This window comes from Lagopus muta, chromosome 28 (assembly GCF_023343835.1).
Source record: "Lagopus muta isolate bLagMut1 chromosome 28, bLagMut1 primary, whole genome shotgun sequence".
NCBI lineage: Eukaryota > Metazoa > Chordata > Aves > Galliformes > Phasianidae > Lagopus > Lagopus muta.
In genome coordinates, this window is record NC_064460.1 from 519,457 (window position 1) to 536,409 (window position 16,953).

General features: G+C 48.1%; 3 protein-coding genes across 59 annotated transcripts in view; 2 read left to right on the forward strand and 1 right to left on the reverse strand.

Annotated features, from left to right (window-relative positions):
• LOC125685583 (zinc finger protein 664-like) overlaps window positions 1–16,953 on the reverse strand; it is a 233,337-nt gene that overhangs the window by 148,760 nt on the left and 67,624 nt on the right. For 4 of the 27 annotated variants that reach the window (XM_048928726.1, XM_048928764.1, XM_048928765.1 and 1 more), the window contains one exon: window positions 8,225–8,351. The exons of 5 other annotated variants lie outside the window; for them this stretch is intronic. In XM_048928726.1, coding sequence (XP_048784683.1) covers window positions 8,225–8,351 — 127 coding nt within the window. 18 more of the 27 variants (XM_048928770.1, XM_048928769.1, XM_048928761.1 and 15 more) reach the window with 14 other exon arrangements.
• Window positions 1–16,953, forward strand: part of LOC125685589 (zinc finger protein 501-like) — a 206,178-nt gene that overhangs the window by 141,256 nt on the left and 47,969 nt on the right. The gene's annotated exons all lie outside the window — the stretch shown is intronic.
• The window catches only part of LOC125685593 (zinc finger protein 501-like), a 121,404-nt gene that overhangs the window by 14,647 nt on the left and 89,804 nt on the right, over window positions 1–16,953 (forward strand). The gene's annotated exons all lie outside the window — the stretch shown is intronic.

Sequence of the window (16,953 nt, forward strand, 5' to 3'; positions counted from 1 at the left end):
AAGTCGTTCTCTTCACAGAACATGTTCTGCTCTTGGTCACGGAACGAAGAAGCTGTAGCTTATGCTTGCTAGTTTCACATGGCAGTCCTTCCCTTTCAGGAGGGGCCGCGTGTTCCCTGTTTGACCCTTTCAGGCCAGCCAGGTCTGTTTTGCTTAACAGTCTTCCTCATTCCACCCTTTTCTATTTTATTAGACCAGGGGTGGTGGTGGTTTGTTTTTTGTGTTTTCCATGTCCGATTTTTTAAGATTTATACGCAAATTTTGGAGTCTATTTGTTATCATTTTCATCAAGCATGGACAAGCAAGAGTTCCTATTATTATCATTATGGCAATGACTATCAGCCCATAAATTCCATTTCTAAATGATTTGAAGGACGGAAATGCAGATTTTAGAGCGCTTATAAATGTAGTAGTTTGAGTTGCTACTGAAAGATCTATATGGTGCGATTGTATCATATCGTGAATGTGCTGTCTCAATTCCCTAAGATCTAATGATGTGTTCGCATTATTCCATATGCCTTAAAGATGATCTTGTATTTTGTTCCAAGAGAATTTGGTATTATTGTATTCAACAGGAGTCACACAGATAGCTCGGTATTCTGCATGACACAAGAGAGATTCACGAGCAGCTATAATTTGTAACTGTCTTCCCAGGATGTCTACTGTATCCTTTAAGGAATTGAGACCCAGTTCAATCTTTTCATCCCAAGTAGCTTGATTTTGTAACGCTTTAGATACATTAATTGATAATTAATTAACATAAGCTGCTGTCTGAATACTAGTTGTTAAAGAAATAGAAGCTACTGTAGTTACTGCTATGGCAGCAATGAGCGCAGCTATTCCAGCTATTATTAATCCGACCATTCGCTTAGATCTCTCTATCAATTGCAAAGAAGTTTCTTGGAGGATTTCCATTCCCTTGTCAGCATACCAATAATGTGTCAAATTTACAGGAAGATAGACGTAATCAGGTTGCTTTACTAACAAGAAGGAACTACTGCTACTATTAAGACAATTAGAGATTACACAATCGGTACAACTCACTATGCTATTCACAATATTTAGTGGTCCGCTTAAAAAGGCATAAGGTTCTGGAACACAAACTCGCATATAAAACTCAGTTGTATAACTCTCTGCAGTCATTGCCCATTTATTATTTATTTGAATCCAAATCAATGAATTAATTGGACCAATTAATTGGATTAATTGATTAATGGACCAAATTAATTGGTCGCCCTTGATTTCCTATCATATTCCAATCACAGATAGTGGAATCAATGCACACTGTTTCGTTAGCTCGACATGCTCTCCATAAAGGTGCAAATTCTGTTTTTTGAGTGATTGTGCTTTGTCATAAAGGAAAATTTAAGGGAGGTGTTCCAGAACCTCTTGTCCCTTTAGCTAAATCTATATAGAGAAAATTCAGAGCCCAATGAATTCCTGTTGAAACATTGGTATCCCAATCTTGCTGCATTATAATTTGTTCACACAATGGATTCGTCTAGGTTAGAATCAGTCTCTGCATCTTTCTTCGCAGTTTTCCCATTTTGGTTTTGGGCATGATGGACGTATCTCTCCGGTATCCACCGTGGTGAGGTTTCGTCTGTAGGGAAAAAACAAACATATCCTCTGCCCCAAATTAGTACAGGATCAGGACCATAAATTTTACCGTCTATTGGATTTCTCCAATATGCTATTGGTTTATCTCTTTTTATTACTCCAATGTCTATCTGCAGCCAATTTTCTGTCATCATCCAATGTCAAAAAATTTAAAACAAACAATGCATGTGATAACATAGAGGACGGAGTATCTTTAATTCCTCATGTCCCCCTTTTTATTTTCTTTAGTTGAGTTTTCAATAAATGATTAAATTTTTCTACTATGCCTTGGCCTTCTGGATTATATGGAATTCCAGTTTTATGGTAAATTTTAAAATGTCAACAAAAGGTTGCAAAACCGCTACTTACATAAGCAGGCCTGTTATCAGTTTTTAATGATTTCGGTGTTCCCATAATGCTAAAACAATGCAAAAGATGGTTGCATACATGAGAGAGTTTTCACCAGACAAGGCTGAGGCTACTGCAAAGTGAGAGAAAGTGTCAATTGTTACATGGACATAAGAAGATTTTCCAAAAGAAGGTACATGTGTGATATCCATCTGCCATAAATCATTAGGCATTAATCCTCTGGGGTTCACTCCAAAATGAGGAACTGGTAATAAAGGGGCACAAGAAGAACCGTTCCGCATATTCGGAAGTCCAAAGCAAATATTCACCTCCACTTAACACAGCCTTTGCCAAGCTTTTCCAGTCAGAAGGGGGGAGAATATTAGCAGCTTTAAGCTCTTTCAGTTGTTTAAAAGGAATAGGCTCATAATCATTCAGAATGCCACCGTTTGCAAGTTGACGCTGTATGACAGGGAAAACTTGAGACGGGAAAAGTTGCCCAGAAAATTCATCAATTGTTTCCCCAGCTTTCCTTGCTTCTTTGAGCGCTAATTGCATAGGGGATTGTTGCATAAGCAGAGCGTCTACTCCAGGCGGGGGAGGCATTCGCCCTGCTCGAAAGGCACGCAAAACAGCAAGGGGATCTGATCGAGCCTGATCAACTATCTGTTGTGTCTGCACAGCGGCATTAGCAACCTGTAACGCTGGGAATACAGCCGCTAAGTCCTTATGGTGATATTCAGCAGCCTCTTTTTCTAACTCTCCCCAATCATCAGGGGGTAAAATATCCTTTGTTATGTTAGTGCCAGGAGGTTTACAAGGCGGCAAGTCGTTTGCTAATTTACAAATCAAAGGTTGCTCATACTGGGGAGAGGACAGTGGGGGTGCCGATGGCATAGACGAAGGGATATGATCAAGAGATTTTGATCGCGACAAGGCAGGATATAACTTTTCTGTTGAGCGAGTGGTCCGCTGCCACTTCTCATCTCCCGTGTCTCCTCTGAGACATTCTTTTATTAGAGTCCAAAGCGTAAAGGTATCAATAGGTACCTTCTCAGGACCATGCACAGCATAATAGCCCTGGAGTCTTTCACCTACTTTATTCCAAGTTTCAATATTAATAGTTCCATCCCTGGGAAACCAGGGGCATACTTCCTCTATAAAATCTAAAAAACGACTAATCTGACCCCGAGTCACTTTTACTCCTCGGGCAACTAATAATGATTTCAGCATTGCAGAAAAAATGCCTTGTTCTGTACTTGCAGCTTGTCCCATTTTATTTAACAATCTGTCCAATTCCCTAGTCCTTACCTCCCTATTTTAACTTACCAACCGCGGCTCGTGGGAGGAAGCGACGCCTTTGTCATATGGAGTCCGAGATTCCCGGGTTTCGGCACCAAATGACGGAGACCAGCTCAAGACGCCTGGGACAGACGGGCTTAAGGCTCTGGTGGCGCAAATGCAAAGTTTATTGTTGTTACAGGGTTTTTATATCTTTTAGCTACAGGAGTATACAATACTTAAATCAGATAACAGTCATGTGGCTGACAGCAATACATCATTGCTTAATTAACTCTTTTGTATTATGATCAGTACAGTGATCAAAAGGCGTTCTCTTCACAGAACATGTTCTGCTCTTGGTCACGCAACGAAGAAGCTGTAGCTTATGCTTGCAAGTTTCACATGGCAGTCCTTCCCTTTCAGGAGGGGCCGCATGTTCCCTGTTTGACCCTTTCAGGCCAGCCAGGTCTGTTTTGCTTAACAGTCTTCCTCAAGCAGTAGAACCACTGCGCAGCACGGTTAGGAAGGATGATAGGATTGTATGAACAAAACTCCTCTGAGAAGGGAGTCACCCACCACGACCACCCTTCTTTCTTTCCTGACAGAGGCAGTCTGGAGGCATGGGGATGGCCGCCTCGCCTTAGACTCCCTCCTTGCCTTAGGCTCCCTCCTCGGCAGATCCTCCATCACCTCATTGCTCACCTCACCTTCCATTTCCAGCATGTGAAACCTGTTGCTAAGGGGGATCTGGGGAAGCGGGGCAGGCAGGCATGGCGGGTTCCCATGACGTCGAGTAGGGACTCTCGTCCAACCCTCCTCATCAGTCAGGTCTGTCCTACTCTGATGGGGCTGGGCTTTTGTGAGGGTGTCTTCCTGGCACCCTTTCCTCTGACATGCCAGCCAGTCACCCCAACAGTCTATCTCCTGCTCACATTCCCTGATGGTCCTAGGTTTCTGGACCTCTTCCTTGAGCTCAATCACCAGCTGGAGTAACTCATCCACTTGCTCACACCTCATGCAGGTGTAATCCCTGCCATCTTCCCCAGGTAGCAGCAGGCTCAAGCAGTCCCTGAAGCCAGAGACTTGAACAGACACATTTCTGAGCAGCCCCTCCGTCTGGGTTGCCACAGTCTTCTTGGATTAAACTCGCTGCCTGGTGGAAACCATGTTAGCCTCCCTGTTCTCAATAGGCTGAAACAATAGTTCACACCTGCTCTGCTGTGTGGGCATCCATCACACACAGCACACCCGTCACAGGACCGTTCCCACCACGTCTCACTCATACTGATGATGCTGCAGCACACAGGGCCTCCAACTTTGGATGCCAACGTGAAAAACCAATAACGCATAACAGCCTTGCACATGGGCACCTGGGGGGCTGGTTGTTCCCTTGGGAGCTGCGTCTGTGGCTGTGTTGATTCCATGAGTGCAGAGGTGTCTATGACATTGCTCTCTGCGGGGTGGATGCAAGTACTGGTAGAATTCACCAAGACAAAGCTTCCCAAGTGAACATCCAACCTGAGAATGGAAGTTCCCCTCCTCCCTCCCCAGAATTCCACATCCACAAGCAATACAAACCAATGTAACATCTGAAATAATCCTGTTACTGCAGTCAGGGCACTGCAGTCACAGCTCTGAAGAGACTCATGTCTGCAACAGAAGGACTTTCCCCAGAGCAGAAGGAAAGCAGGGGAGTTCAGAGGCACATAAGTATTCTAACTCTTAATGCAATTAAACATGACGTGTGACAAACCATGGGGGGAAATTCACCATTAAAATGAGTTTTTCAGGAAAAAAAATAATGGGAAAAACAGCTTCACCAGCTCACCAAAATCAACCTCCACTTCCTGCCGACTGCATCCCTAGCACAGCAGCTTTAGCTGAGCACAGCAAATGAGAAGGCTCTCCTGCAGGAGGTCTCACACACACCTTCCAAGTTGAAACTAAAAACCTTCAAGCTCAAAAGGGATCGCTTGCAAGGCAAGCATGCACTGGAGAGCACTCTGGTATCTCTGTGCTGTGGGGATGAGCTGCTGGAACACCGTGTGGGTTTGCACTGCCTTCTGCTCCCACCTCCTCCAGAAACTTGGAGAACAAGCTCAGCTTTTTCTACTTTTATTGGAGACAAGGCTCGGTGTCACACTGCTGCTCTGAGCAACAGAAACACAATGCAGCATGGCTAGGAAGGATGATAGGATTGTATGAAAAAAACATCTTCTACAGAAGCAAGCAGTGGGCAGGAGGAGGCACACAAACCAAATCCTGCTTGCACCTTTCCCTCTCCTCATTCCACATGCTGACATTCATTGTAAGAACAAACAAGACTACACTGAAGAAAGATTCAGAACAACTCAGCTTCTTTATTCATCCTCTACGCCTTCCACTACAGATGATTCTCAGAAAACCTCCAACAGCCACGTTACTGCTGTCCTGACCCTTCTCTCAGGTTCATCAGTGCACTCACAAATTACTGAGAGCAACACATGCACACAGACACACAGAACATCCCTGCACAGCCACTTCTCCTTAGGAAACGGCATCAAAAAGCTGCTGGCAGGAAGAGCAGAAGAAACAGGGCATGGTGAGAGAACTGCTCTGGATAGCAAGGAAAGGCCATCTGAAGCTCCTGGGTTAAGTCCCTTCTGCAGAGGGTGCCAGTCATGCACCAGAAACACTGGAACTCTGCCCTCTGCACAAAGCCCAGTGACCAGGCTGAGACTCTGGCTGAAGCTGTTCCCATGTTTGGAGCTCTGCAGGCTCTGTATCTTGTGTGGCTCTGCTGGTAGGTAATGAGGCTGGAACTACTTTTGAAGGTTCCCAAAGTTTTGATATGCTTCTACAGCCCATGTGTGCTGTGGATGTGCTTGTGGGTGATGAGATCAGATCTGTGTTTAAAGCTCTTTTCACACTCCAGACATTTGAAGGGTCTCTCCCCTGTGTGGATGCGCTGGTGCTGCTTCAGTGCAGAACTGCTCTTGAAGCTCTTCCCACACTCAGAGCACTTGTAGGGTCTCTCCCCTGTGTGGATGCGCTGGTGGCACTTCAAATCATAACTCCTTGAGAAGCTCTTCCCACACTCTGAGCACTTGTAAGGTCTCTCCTCTGAGTGCATACGCTGGTGAAGCTTCAATTCGGAACTCCATTTGAAGCTCTTCCCACACTCACAGCACTTGTAGGGTCTCTCTCCTGTGTGGATGAGTTGGTGGTAGGTGAGTTGGGATCTCCATTTGAAGCTCTTCCCACAGTCAGAGCACCTGTAGGGTCTCTCCTCTGAGTGGAAGCGTTTGTGGCTCTTCAAATCAGAACTGCTTTTGAAGCTCTTCCCACACTCAAAGCACTTGTAGGGTCTCTCCTCTGAATGCATACGTTGGTGGTACTTCATAACAGAACTGCTTTTGAAGCTCTTCCCACACTCACAGCACTTGTAGGGTCTCTCTCCTGTGTGGATGAGTTGGTGGTAGGTGAGTTGGGATCTCCATTTGAAGCTCTTCCCACAATCAGAGCACTTGTAGGGTCTCTCCTCTGAGTGCATACGCTGGTGGCTCTTCATAACAGAACTGCTTTTGAAGCTCTTCCCACACTCAAAGCACTTGTAGGGTCTCTCCTCTGAATGCATACGTTGGTGGCTCTTCATAACAGAACTGCTTTTGAAGCTCTTCCCACACTCAAAGCACTTGTAGGGTCTCTCCTCTGAATGCATACGTTGGTGGTACTTCATATCACAACTGCTTTTGAAGCTCTTCCCACACTCACAGCACTTGTAGGGTCTCTCTCCTGTGTGGATGCGTTGGTGGTAGGTGAGTCGGGACTTCCATTTGAAGCTCTTCCCACAGTCAGTGCACTTGTATGCACTCATTGCTGAGCGTACGCACTGGTGGTTAACGATGCTGGAATCTTTTTCAAAGCTGTTTCCACACTCTGTGCATGGATTCTGCTTTTCCTTCTGGCACACATTCTTGCTCCTGGGTTCTTCACGCTCCTTTTGACCTATGTTCGAGTCCAGTGGGCTCCTTCCTTTCTCTTGCAGACACTTTCCCAGTGGCATCGTGGTGATGTGCTCTGCCTGACCTTGCTCCACGCCTCCTTGGACATCCCTTCTGATTTCTTCCACACAGACACCACCCCACCGCCTTTTGGACACACCACTTTCCTGCAGATCCTCCAGTAGATCTGTAACCCCAGTTCCTGCTGGATGAAAGAGGAAATCCAGAAATAGCACACAGTAACCAAAATGAAACACACACAGAGATGGCTCTTCCAGCCCCAACCTCCTCCTTCCCTCCACCACCTCACCTGGGCTGAGGTCTCCTGGCACGGCCTCAGGGCTACGCACATCTGGGATCCAGGGCTCTTCCCCGCCTTCAAGCAGGGAGATCAGCACTGGTCTGGGGGCTGGAAGTGGAGCTTCAAGCAGAGAAACAGGGGAGATGAGAACATTTCCATCATTCTGGCACAGTGCCTGTTCAACAGCTCTACTCTGTGTCCCTCCCCAGGGAGAAAACACACTTGGGGCCTGAATGACACTGGGCCCTCAGCTTCCTTTGCAGCAAAGAACACTTTTACAACTCTGAAAATTAGGAAGGGATATTCTCTTTAAAATTCACTTGTGAACGGCTTGTTGATTTTCTGACAATATATCGGTGACCAAGGCATCAAAATGTCTACGGCAAGTGAATGGAAAATCCTACACTGTAAAGGAGTAAGCAGGGAGTCATCTGTGAGCTGCAGCTGGTGGCACAATATAAAGCCCCAATGGAAGGGCTGGTTCTCTCCCTCCTGGCTGATGCCTGCTTGCCAGCATTGACTATGCGGCGTTTGTGAGCCTGCTGTGCATCCTAATCCCTTCTGAAACTCATGCTTCTCAGCATTTCCTTTAGCTGCTGTTGTAGTTATCAATATGGAACTGCATGGTGATCATTCAAGGCCCGGCCTGCAGAGGCTCCTTCTGCACTGCCAAAGGTGCCCTAACGAGGAGGAAAGGCAGCAAAGCCCTCACCCAGCGAGGCCACGCACTGGTACGTCTCCAGCATCACGTCCCGGTAGAGCGCTCGCTGCGCAGGGTCCAGCAGCGCCCACTCCTCCCTGCTGAAATACACGGCCACCTCCGCAAAGCTCACGGGCTCCTGCAAGCAAAGAGGCTCCTTGCTGGGAACAGCCAAGGCCCAGGGAAGCAGCTCAAACAGGACACAAACTCCCGTCCCAGCCGCTTCTCTGGCCCCAGCACACACACGCTGGCTGAGGCCACCTCCCTCTCCCCCTGCATTCACATCCCTCACCCCTTGGCCTCTCCTGCCTGCTTCCCCCAGCCCCTACCTGAGATGGATGTGCTGTGGCCATCTGCGACTCTCCTGCAGGTGAGATGACCATTGCTGGAAGGCAGAAGTTGAACCGGAGCCTGCAGGGACAAGAGAAGTGGGAGGGGAGCTGTGAGGGAACGCAGCAGTCCCTGTCCCAGCCCAGCCCTCCACAGCCCATCTGTGGGGCACTGCTTGGGGGATGGCAACAAGAGGCCTTACACAGGAAGACAATCAGCAACAGCACTGGTAACACTCTGGCTAAAGCTGATTACAAATCACAAAGCACACTCAAACAGGGACTTAAGACAAAGCATGGCAAGGAGTCAGTCATCTTACCCCTAAACAGGGTGCAGCACAAGCGCCCCTCAAGCTCTTCTGCACAGCAATGGGCTGAACGACAGGGTCTCCCCACAAGCAGGGATGTCTCTCAAGGTCACAGCTGTACAGAGATCCCTCTCAGCTTGCAGTCAAGACACCTTGCTGACACAGATCTTCTGTAAGAGGGGCTAGGTTAGTTTGGAAATTCATGAGCATTTCTAAAGTTATGTGTTACAGTAATGATTTCAAGGTAATCACAGAATCATACAATAGCCTGGGTTGAAAAGGACCACAATGAACAACTAGTATCAACCCCTCGCTATGTGCAGGAATGCCATCCACCACATCGGGCAGCCCTGAGCCACATCCAGCCCGCTCTCGAATACCCCAAAGGATTGGGCATCCATGTCCTCCGTGGGTGTCCTTTTCATGACCCTCACCACCCTCTGAATGCAAAACTTCCTCCTGATATCTAACCTAAATCGCCCCGGCTCAATTTGAAAGCATTCCCCCATGTACTATCACTATCCACCCACGAAAGCTGTCGTTCCCCCTCCACTTTATGCATTTCCTTCAAGTCCCGGAAGGCCACCACGAGCTCTGCCCAGACCCTTCTCTTCTCCAAGCCAAAAAATCCCACTTCCCCCATTGCACCAAGAATGCCGCGGCGGATGCGTTTCCCTCCTCCCCCACCTGGCGACGCTGCTTCCCATTCAGCTCAGCACGCACACCGCGCTCGCTTCCCGGGGACCTTCTCAGCACCGTGCGCCCTTTGCACGACGCAGCCTGGGCTGCACTTTGCTGACGTGCAGCTCGGGCGCGTTCTCAACGTGTGCTGCAGTCAGCCCACAGACCGCCAGCTTTTCAGCATCTATTGCACAGCCCAGTGCCGGACCTGCTGCAGATGCTGGACGTGCTCAGGGCCCGCAGCTGTGCGCTAAAGGCATCTGCAGCTGCTGGGACAGCCCAAACAAAAGCCTTGGCAGGGGTTTGCACGACCCCAGGTGAGCCATCAGCCCAGCGCTAAGCGCATAAAGGGTAACCCGTTACCCTGCCGCTACAGGCAGATGCTGCCTGCTGGGTCCCCGAAGGGAAACTGCGGGCTGCTGGGGAGGGAGAAGGGACTTGAAATTCCCCCCTTGGAGGCTTCGCATTCAGACGCTCAAAAGGAGGCATCGGGGAGTTCAAAACTTCCATCAATCCTTGCGTGCAGAGCTACGGAGCGAGGTCATCTCGTGTCTCCCGTGGCCCAGAGGGAGAAACGCAGGCCCAGCTGCCCTGTGTTCCAGAGAGCCAACCGGGCAGCAGAGCACGCTGAGCTCGTGTGCTCATTTCCTCGCTGTCCCAGCTCCAACCCCTTCCTTCGCCCCTCGGAGCCCAAGCCGGGCTGCAACACGCCTGGGAACCGCTGCTCCCTCGTTGCAGCCCGTCTGGCCCAGCAAACCCGCTGTGCTGGGCGGGAGCTGGAGCCGGGACCGGGCTCCCGCCTGCGCTACAGCGGTGCCGGTTCCGCCCCGCCCGCTGCCGCTCACCGCTCCCCGCTCGCCTCCCGCTGCTGCTGGCAGGGGGCAGGAAGTGTGCGCTCCTCTGCACCAGCCGCGAAGGGCTCCTACCTTGGGTGCGGAGCAGGCTGCTCCCGCCTCTGGTGCAGGCAACCGGGCTCCTGCGAGTCGCGGAGAGCAGAGGATGCCCAGTGCCCTCAGCCCGGAGCTGGCCGCAGCACGGCCTTGCTGCTCCTCCTGCCACCGCCGTGCTGCCCGGATGGCTTCCGGCCAGGCTCTGGCCGCTTCGGCACAGCCTCAGGTGCCGGGCAGCAGTTCCCACAGCGAGCACGCCCCGAGCCGGCTGCCAGGCCTTGGGCAGTTTCACAGCTCGTTCTCCTGGCACATCTGCACCCGGGGAGGGGAGGGATGGGGGCTGCGTTTTGTTACGCTAATGAAGCGTCGCTGTCTGCTGGGTCTCTTTGCTTCCTTTGCTGGTGACATTCGCACAGCCTTGTGGTCACACATCCCCACGTTGCTGTCCTGCCGTTCCTTTAACTCCCCTCACCCGCGAGCAGCTCCCAGCAAGAGGCAATCTCCGGCTGCCTGCTCTCGAGGGCAGCATCTCCCTGCAGCTGGCTCATTTGCTCACTGAGCGCTGCCCATGGCACTGATGTCACGTTTCTACTCGCTGAGCAAGTGAGTTCTATTTGCAACAACTTCCTGTCCTGCTTTCTCAATTCGGTCTTCTGTGCAAGGCATGAGCATGGTTAAGCTGTCTGCTGTACAAGGGCCGGCTCTGTTAAAAACCCTCGAGACCCACACATCCACTGTTGGGCAGAGAAAGAGGCCTGGTACAGACCAGGTATGTTACAGGTACAGGGAGCCATGTGTCTTAAGGAGACGTCCTACGTGGGGTTGCCCTGGGGAATTAGGAAGTCTCCATTACCCAGCAACGGAGGCTTTATAAGTGTGGGAATCAAATGTTGTTTCTGCTTTAGAATTGAATAATATATATATATTTTTAATTTCATGATCTCCGCTATCCTAGTTCTTTTTGGGAGTTCTTCTGCTTAACTTCTCTGATAGTTTACATCACTGATCCTCTAGATGATCCTTCCCAGGAACGCACACTCTGTATAGAGGTGTATGGATGTATATTTTGTCATACACACTGCAAGAATGTCCTGCACGAGATCAAACCAGAGAACAAGTCATGGCCTGCCCGAGGAAGCGCCTGAAGAGACATCGGAAGGCCTGGCATCGTTCCCCCGGTGTTCTTTGTTTAACAGAATCACGCAGAATCCCAGAATGTCATTGTAGTACTCCTGAGGGATTGGGCCCCAAATCCAGAGAATCAGGGGGTGGTAACATGTGAGCTGGGGAGTTCACGGTAGCGTTCTGGAGGGATGGGTAATAGGAGTTCTGAGAGCAGGGGAAAAGTCCCCAGAATGGTGCCTAGAGATAGTGCCTTGGAGAAATGCTTCAAAACTAGAAAATAATCCCAAAACTAGGGGAAAGAACAGGGAAAAGATGTTTAAATACTGTATGCAGTAGAGAGCCACTACAGGGAAAATCATTATTTTGACCAAAAGGAGTCTGATGAGGATCGGGCCTGTCAGACTTTGTAGTTACATGAAACAGAACTGGCTTATGTTGCTTAATGGGTGCAAGAAGTAAAGAAATGTTCCTCACAAGAAGGAGTTGAAGCTCAAAGAAAAAGGAGAGAGAAGCAGAAAGGTCATAAATGGGATCCCTTAGGTAACTTCGCCCCCCCTTTTCAATTTCTAAAGCAGTGCAATTTCTAAAGCGGTGGTGACCTCCCCAGAGGAGGAGAGTGGGTGCTGCTGATCTGTGCAGGGTCCTGGAGAGAGGATGGGCTCTCGATTACTGAGGGAGTTGGAGTAATGCGAATGGGACCTGGAGAGTTTTCCTTTCTCTAACACTAACCTTACTAATACTTCACTTTACCTCTTAGGGCAGTCTTAGGTCAAAGGGAAATAGGGTATGGTAATGCCTGCTGTTTTTACTAGAAGAGAAGTTAGGAGTTGCAAGAAGAATTCCTTAACTGAGGATCCTATAAGTGTAGCAGAACAATTAGACCAATTTCTAGGGCCTAATTTGTACTCATGGATGGAAAGGATGTTTATCATTGATATGTTGATTATTGGAGAAGGAGGTTGGCAGCTACGCAAGTGTGGGAAATGAATACAGAGGGAAGGTTGGGCTCTGGAGGGAGGCAGAGAGGAAGGATCCTGAGGATAAATTGTACTGATTATTGTCACTGTCCTTGTGATTGTTAAATGTTCGTGTGGTGAAAGTGTTCTGTTATGTGATGTCATGTACGAGGCTGTTATGGAACAAGGGGTGTCTGAAGTGATACGGGAAGAGCCCCTGGGTTGTATTTTGGCTCACTGGAGAAACATTGTTGGTGAGCCAGGGGGAATATTGAATAAGAAACCAGGAACGTAAATGGAGTAACGGGACCAGTTGTATAATTGAGTGCCCTAATCATGAGACCAAGTGCTGGGTGTTTGTGGAAGTTGAGGAATTGTGTTGTTTGATTTGTGGATTGTGAAGGCACTGGGAGAAACTGTCTTAATGACATGTGGAAATGCAGTTGTTAATGGTATGTGGAAATGCAGTTGTTAATGGTATGTGGAAATGCAGTTGTTAATGGTATGGGGAAATGCAGTTGTTAATGGTATGTGGAAATGCAGTTGTTAATGGTATGGGGAAATGCAGTTGTTAATGGTATGTGGAAATGCAGTAGAGGGTACAAATAGTGGAATTGTGGAAAAACAAACAAACAGAAAACGGCAAAAAGGTTGAGGAAAACAGTGAGTTTGGGATATTGGAGTTGAGCTGGCATGAGAACACATCCCCTGCACCCCCCCCTCCCCCCGGGGCTTGTAAGAACAACTCGGAGTGGGAGAAAGAGCCGGGGGCCGGAGCCTCCCGCTGTAACTGTGGAGGGCGCGGTGCTTGTGAATGGGGATGGGACGGGACATTGGAAGTGAGAATAGCCGTCATTGCAGAAAGCTGGGGAAACCCGATATCCCAGTGTGAGCATTGGAAGCCTGGGAGGGGAGGGGTGAAACTGAAATACAATGTTAGTAATGCCTGTGATGATGAAAGTCTGGAAAGTGAGAAGGGTTTGGAAAAACACAGGCTGAGGAAGGCAAAGTTGAGCAAGGTGTAACAGGGATGTCCTTACCTAGAAGAAGAGGTAAGGGGGAGCCTGGAAGGGCTCAAGCAGAGTTCCACCCCCACAGGACTGAAAGCAGCTGGGGAAGCAGAGTAAAGAGTTATTTTCTGATACCTCTGGGTGCCTCTTACTCTGTGTTACGTCAAGAATTATTACCTGTAGATGATTTTTGTAATAGTTGTAGGAGCCACTGGCAAGAGAAGTTTCCTTTTTTGGGGACCAATTAAATACAGGCTAGGAGAACAAGTAGGAATACATACATTCTTGTAGGTGCCAGGTTCTCCAAAACCATTACTTGGGCATGAGTTCGGGCAAACATGGGCGGGCTGTAAACGATGACATGGAAAAAGAATGTAGCAAGCAGGATGTGCAGTAAATAAGGATTAACCATTGCATAGGAATGTGAGTAAAGAGAGAACACGATAAGGGTTAACCATTGCATAAGAATGCAGGCAAGCAGGATGTGAGGCCAGATAAGAAAAGAACATCTGGAAACTCTATTGTAAACATGAAGAGAACATCACACAAGGAACAGGTCGGATGGGATTACTTCGTTTGAAGACAGTGAGCCTTCATCCCATGACCGCCAGAAGAAGACCCCCACTGCCCACTGCCCACGTGCAAGAGGGAGGGACCACATGCTGAGGGGTTCTCAGAAACGTAATGAAATATGTATACAAATTCCGGGAAAAACACTGATTATGTATTAGTTGGGCCTCTATCTGTACCAAACTTTTGTCCTACACTGTGCAAGTTCGGAGGAGCGATCCCCCTTGCACCCAGCTTGGCGCCAAATGCTGAATAAAACATAGCTGCTTTATAACCTAACTCTGGGTGATAGAGTTTGATTCCGTAAATCAATTTGGCGACCCAGATGGGACAATCTGTCCGGCTGCAGGACCGGCTGAGAGGGCTGAGAGGCACGCCTTTGGTGTGCCCCGAGATTTCTGGGAAGGACTCCCCTTCCTCATCCGATCACTGCGGGGACAGGCAAGGACCATTTGTTGGCAGACCAGGTATGTTTAGGAAAAAGGGGAACCCATAAGGCATACGGAGACGTCCTACGCAGGGTAGAAAAGGGTCGGCGTGCTCTCCCCTGGGTAGGTGAGCTCACAAGTTGGGTACAGGGCAATTCCTCGGAAAGGAAACCCTACAAAGGAAGCCCGTAAGGCGTACGCAGGGAAGAAACAACAGTCATTAAGCGTGCTAGTTATTAAGTGATTGATAACACCAGTTTTGTCTAATGTTTACGTGGGTTGTTGTGGATATAGCAGGTATAACAGAATCATAGGTATTGTTATTGTTGTTGAGATGGTAAGCTAAAGAATACAAGATACAGAATACAATATGTAAGGATCCATATCATATCTTAGTTATGATAACTCTAAGGGAATTCACAAACAGCATCGCTTAGAGGGGTTTAAAGCTTAGAGGAATTTATTACTTAGAGGAATTTATGGCCTAGAGGCATTTGTTGTTTAATTTAGCCTTTTGCTACCCCAAAACCAATTTATTGCTTAGCTGAACCTTTTCACTTTTCCCAAGTATATTTCCAAAAGGGAGCCTCTTCAAGTCAGTAGAGAGGGGCCCCTAAGAAAGCAATGGATGGGGAAGATAAGCGGGCTGAGAAACGGCTGAGACATGCCAGGTGGGAAAGGAGCTCAGAGCTGAAACAAAGGTCGAAAGGACATGGCGAGGAAGATGCCTGACTTCATCTCTGAATGACCACCGAATGGGGAGGAAGAGGTTGAGCCTTCATCCAATGGAAACTACTGCGCATGCCCTGGGGAGGGGGACAGTATGTAAATGAATTCCTGGAAAAGCAATTAATATGCCAATGGGTCTTGGGTAACACTGTTGAATTTGTATGGCTTGGCTTATAAATGTAACAGGACCCCACTCTCTGGTGTGCAAGCTAGGAGGAATGATCCCCCTTGCACCTGGCGTGTGGCGCAGCGCTGAACTAAAGACGTATCTGCTCTTTTAACCTTAGGTGGGTTAGAGAGTTTGATTCCGCAAATCATTGTCACCATCAGTTGTAAGTGTTTGGTACCGTGTATTTGAGAACTGTTACCAAAACACTGAAAAGGAGTCTGGAGCTCTGATTTGTTAAAGTGTAAAGCCGGCATTGTGTGTGATTGCGAGCAAATGTGTTGAGTACTGTGACATGGCACAGCTGCAGTGTGAGTGCGAGTATAACAATGATCACGGTCTGTCTGTCTGTCTTTACGTTTTTGTATGAATTTCTGAATGGGGATGATGGATTCATAGAGAGATGCCTGCTCCATTTGGGGAATGAATGTCAACTCATTTACGTAACACTGTGTTCTGCTTGCAAGGAGATGTGTGAGGGAGGTGGGTCAATCAGTGCTGGTTCTCTGGTGAGGTGTTTATAACCAAAAGTTAGGGATTGTTAGTGAGAAGTTATATGGTATTAAGGGTGTTTATGGAAACTGAAGAACTGTATGGTTTGATTTGAGGACTTTGAAGAGAATGACACAAACTGTTTTGATGGTATAAGTGTAATTGTTCATGGTATAGAAGTGAGGGGTATGTGCAAGTGTAACTGAAGGTACTAATAGTGGAACAAAGGGAAAAGGGTTAAAGAGAAAGTGAGTTAATGTTTGCTGGCATGAGAGCAACCCCTACACCGTTCCCCTGCGAGCAGAACTTGGTGTGAGAGAGAGAGAGAGCCGGGGACAGAGATTGCTGTTACTTGTGAAGGGGGAGGTGGAGAGGACAGGGCACTGGAAGTGAGAATATCCTCTGCAGAGATCTAGGAAATCCCAGTGTTAACACTGGAAGCCTCTGGAGGGGAGGAGGTAAAAACTGAAAAATGATGCTAGTAGTTTATGTAGTGATGAGAGTTTGGAAAGTGGAAAGTTTGGGAAGGACACAGGCTGAGGAAGGCAAAGATGAGAAGGGTGTAAAGGGATGTTAGGACTGAAGAAAGGTGAGTGATATGAAGGAAAAGCAAAAGAAAACAAAAGAAAACTGATTGAGAAACAGAGATAATAAGGAAATGGGGAATAATAGCAGCTGTTGCTGTGGCAGCACTAGAGTAGGGCTGTAGGACCCAGGGATCCACTCAGAGAGAGGTGGGGGGAGGGCTGGAAGAGCCCAGGGAGGGCTCCGCCCCACCGGAGTGAAAATAAAGTGTAAATTACTGAGAAAGGGGGAACAGTCTCTGGTTGCAAAGATGAAGGATGGGAATTTGGGAAGTTTACCCTAGCAGATCCACTGGTTAAATTACAACTAGGGGAGCAGGATAAAGAAATTTATCTTGCGGTGGATACGGGTGCCTCTTGACAGCCGTAGATGATTTTGCAACAGTAGAAGGAGCTAATGCCCAATAAGAAAAGGCTTACTTTTGGGGATTCATTAATATAGACTGAGAAAACAAGTAGGAATACATAAATTC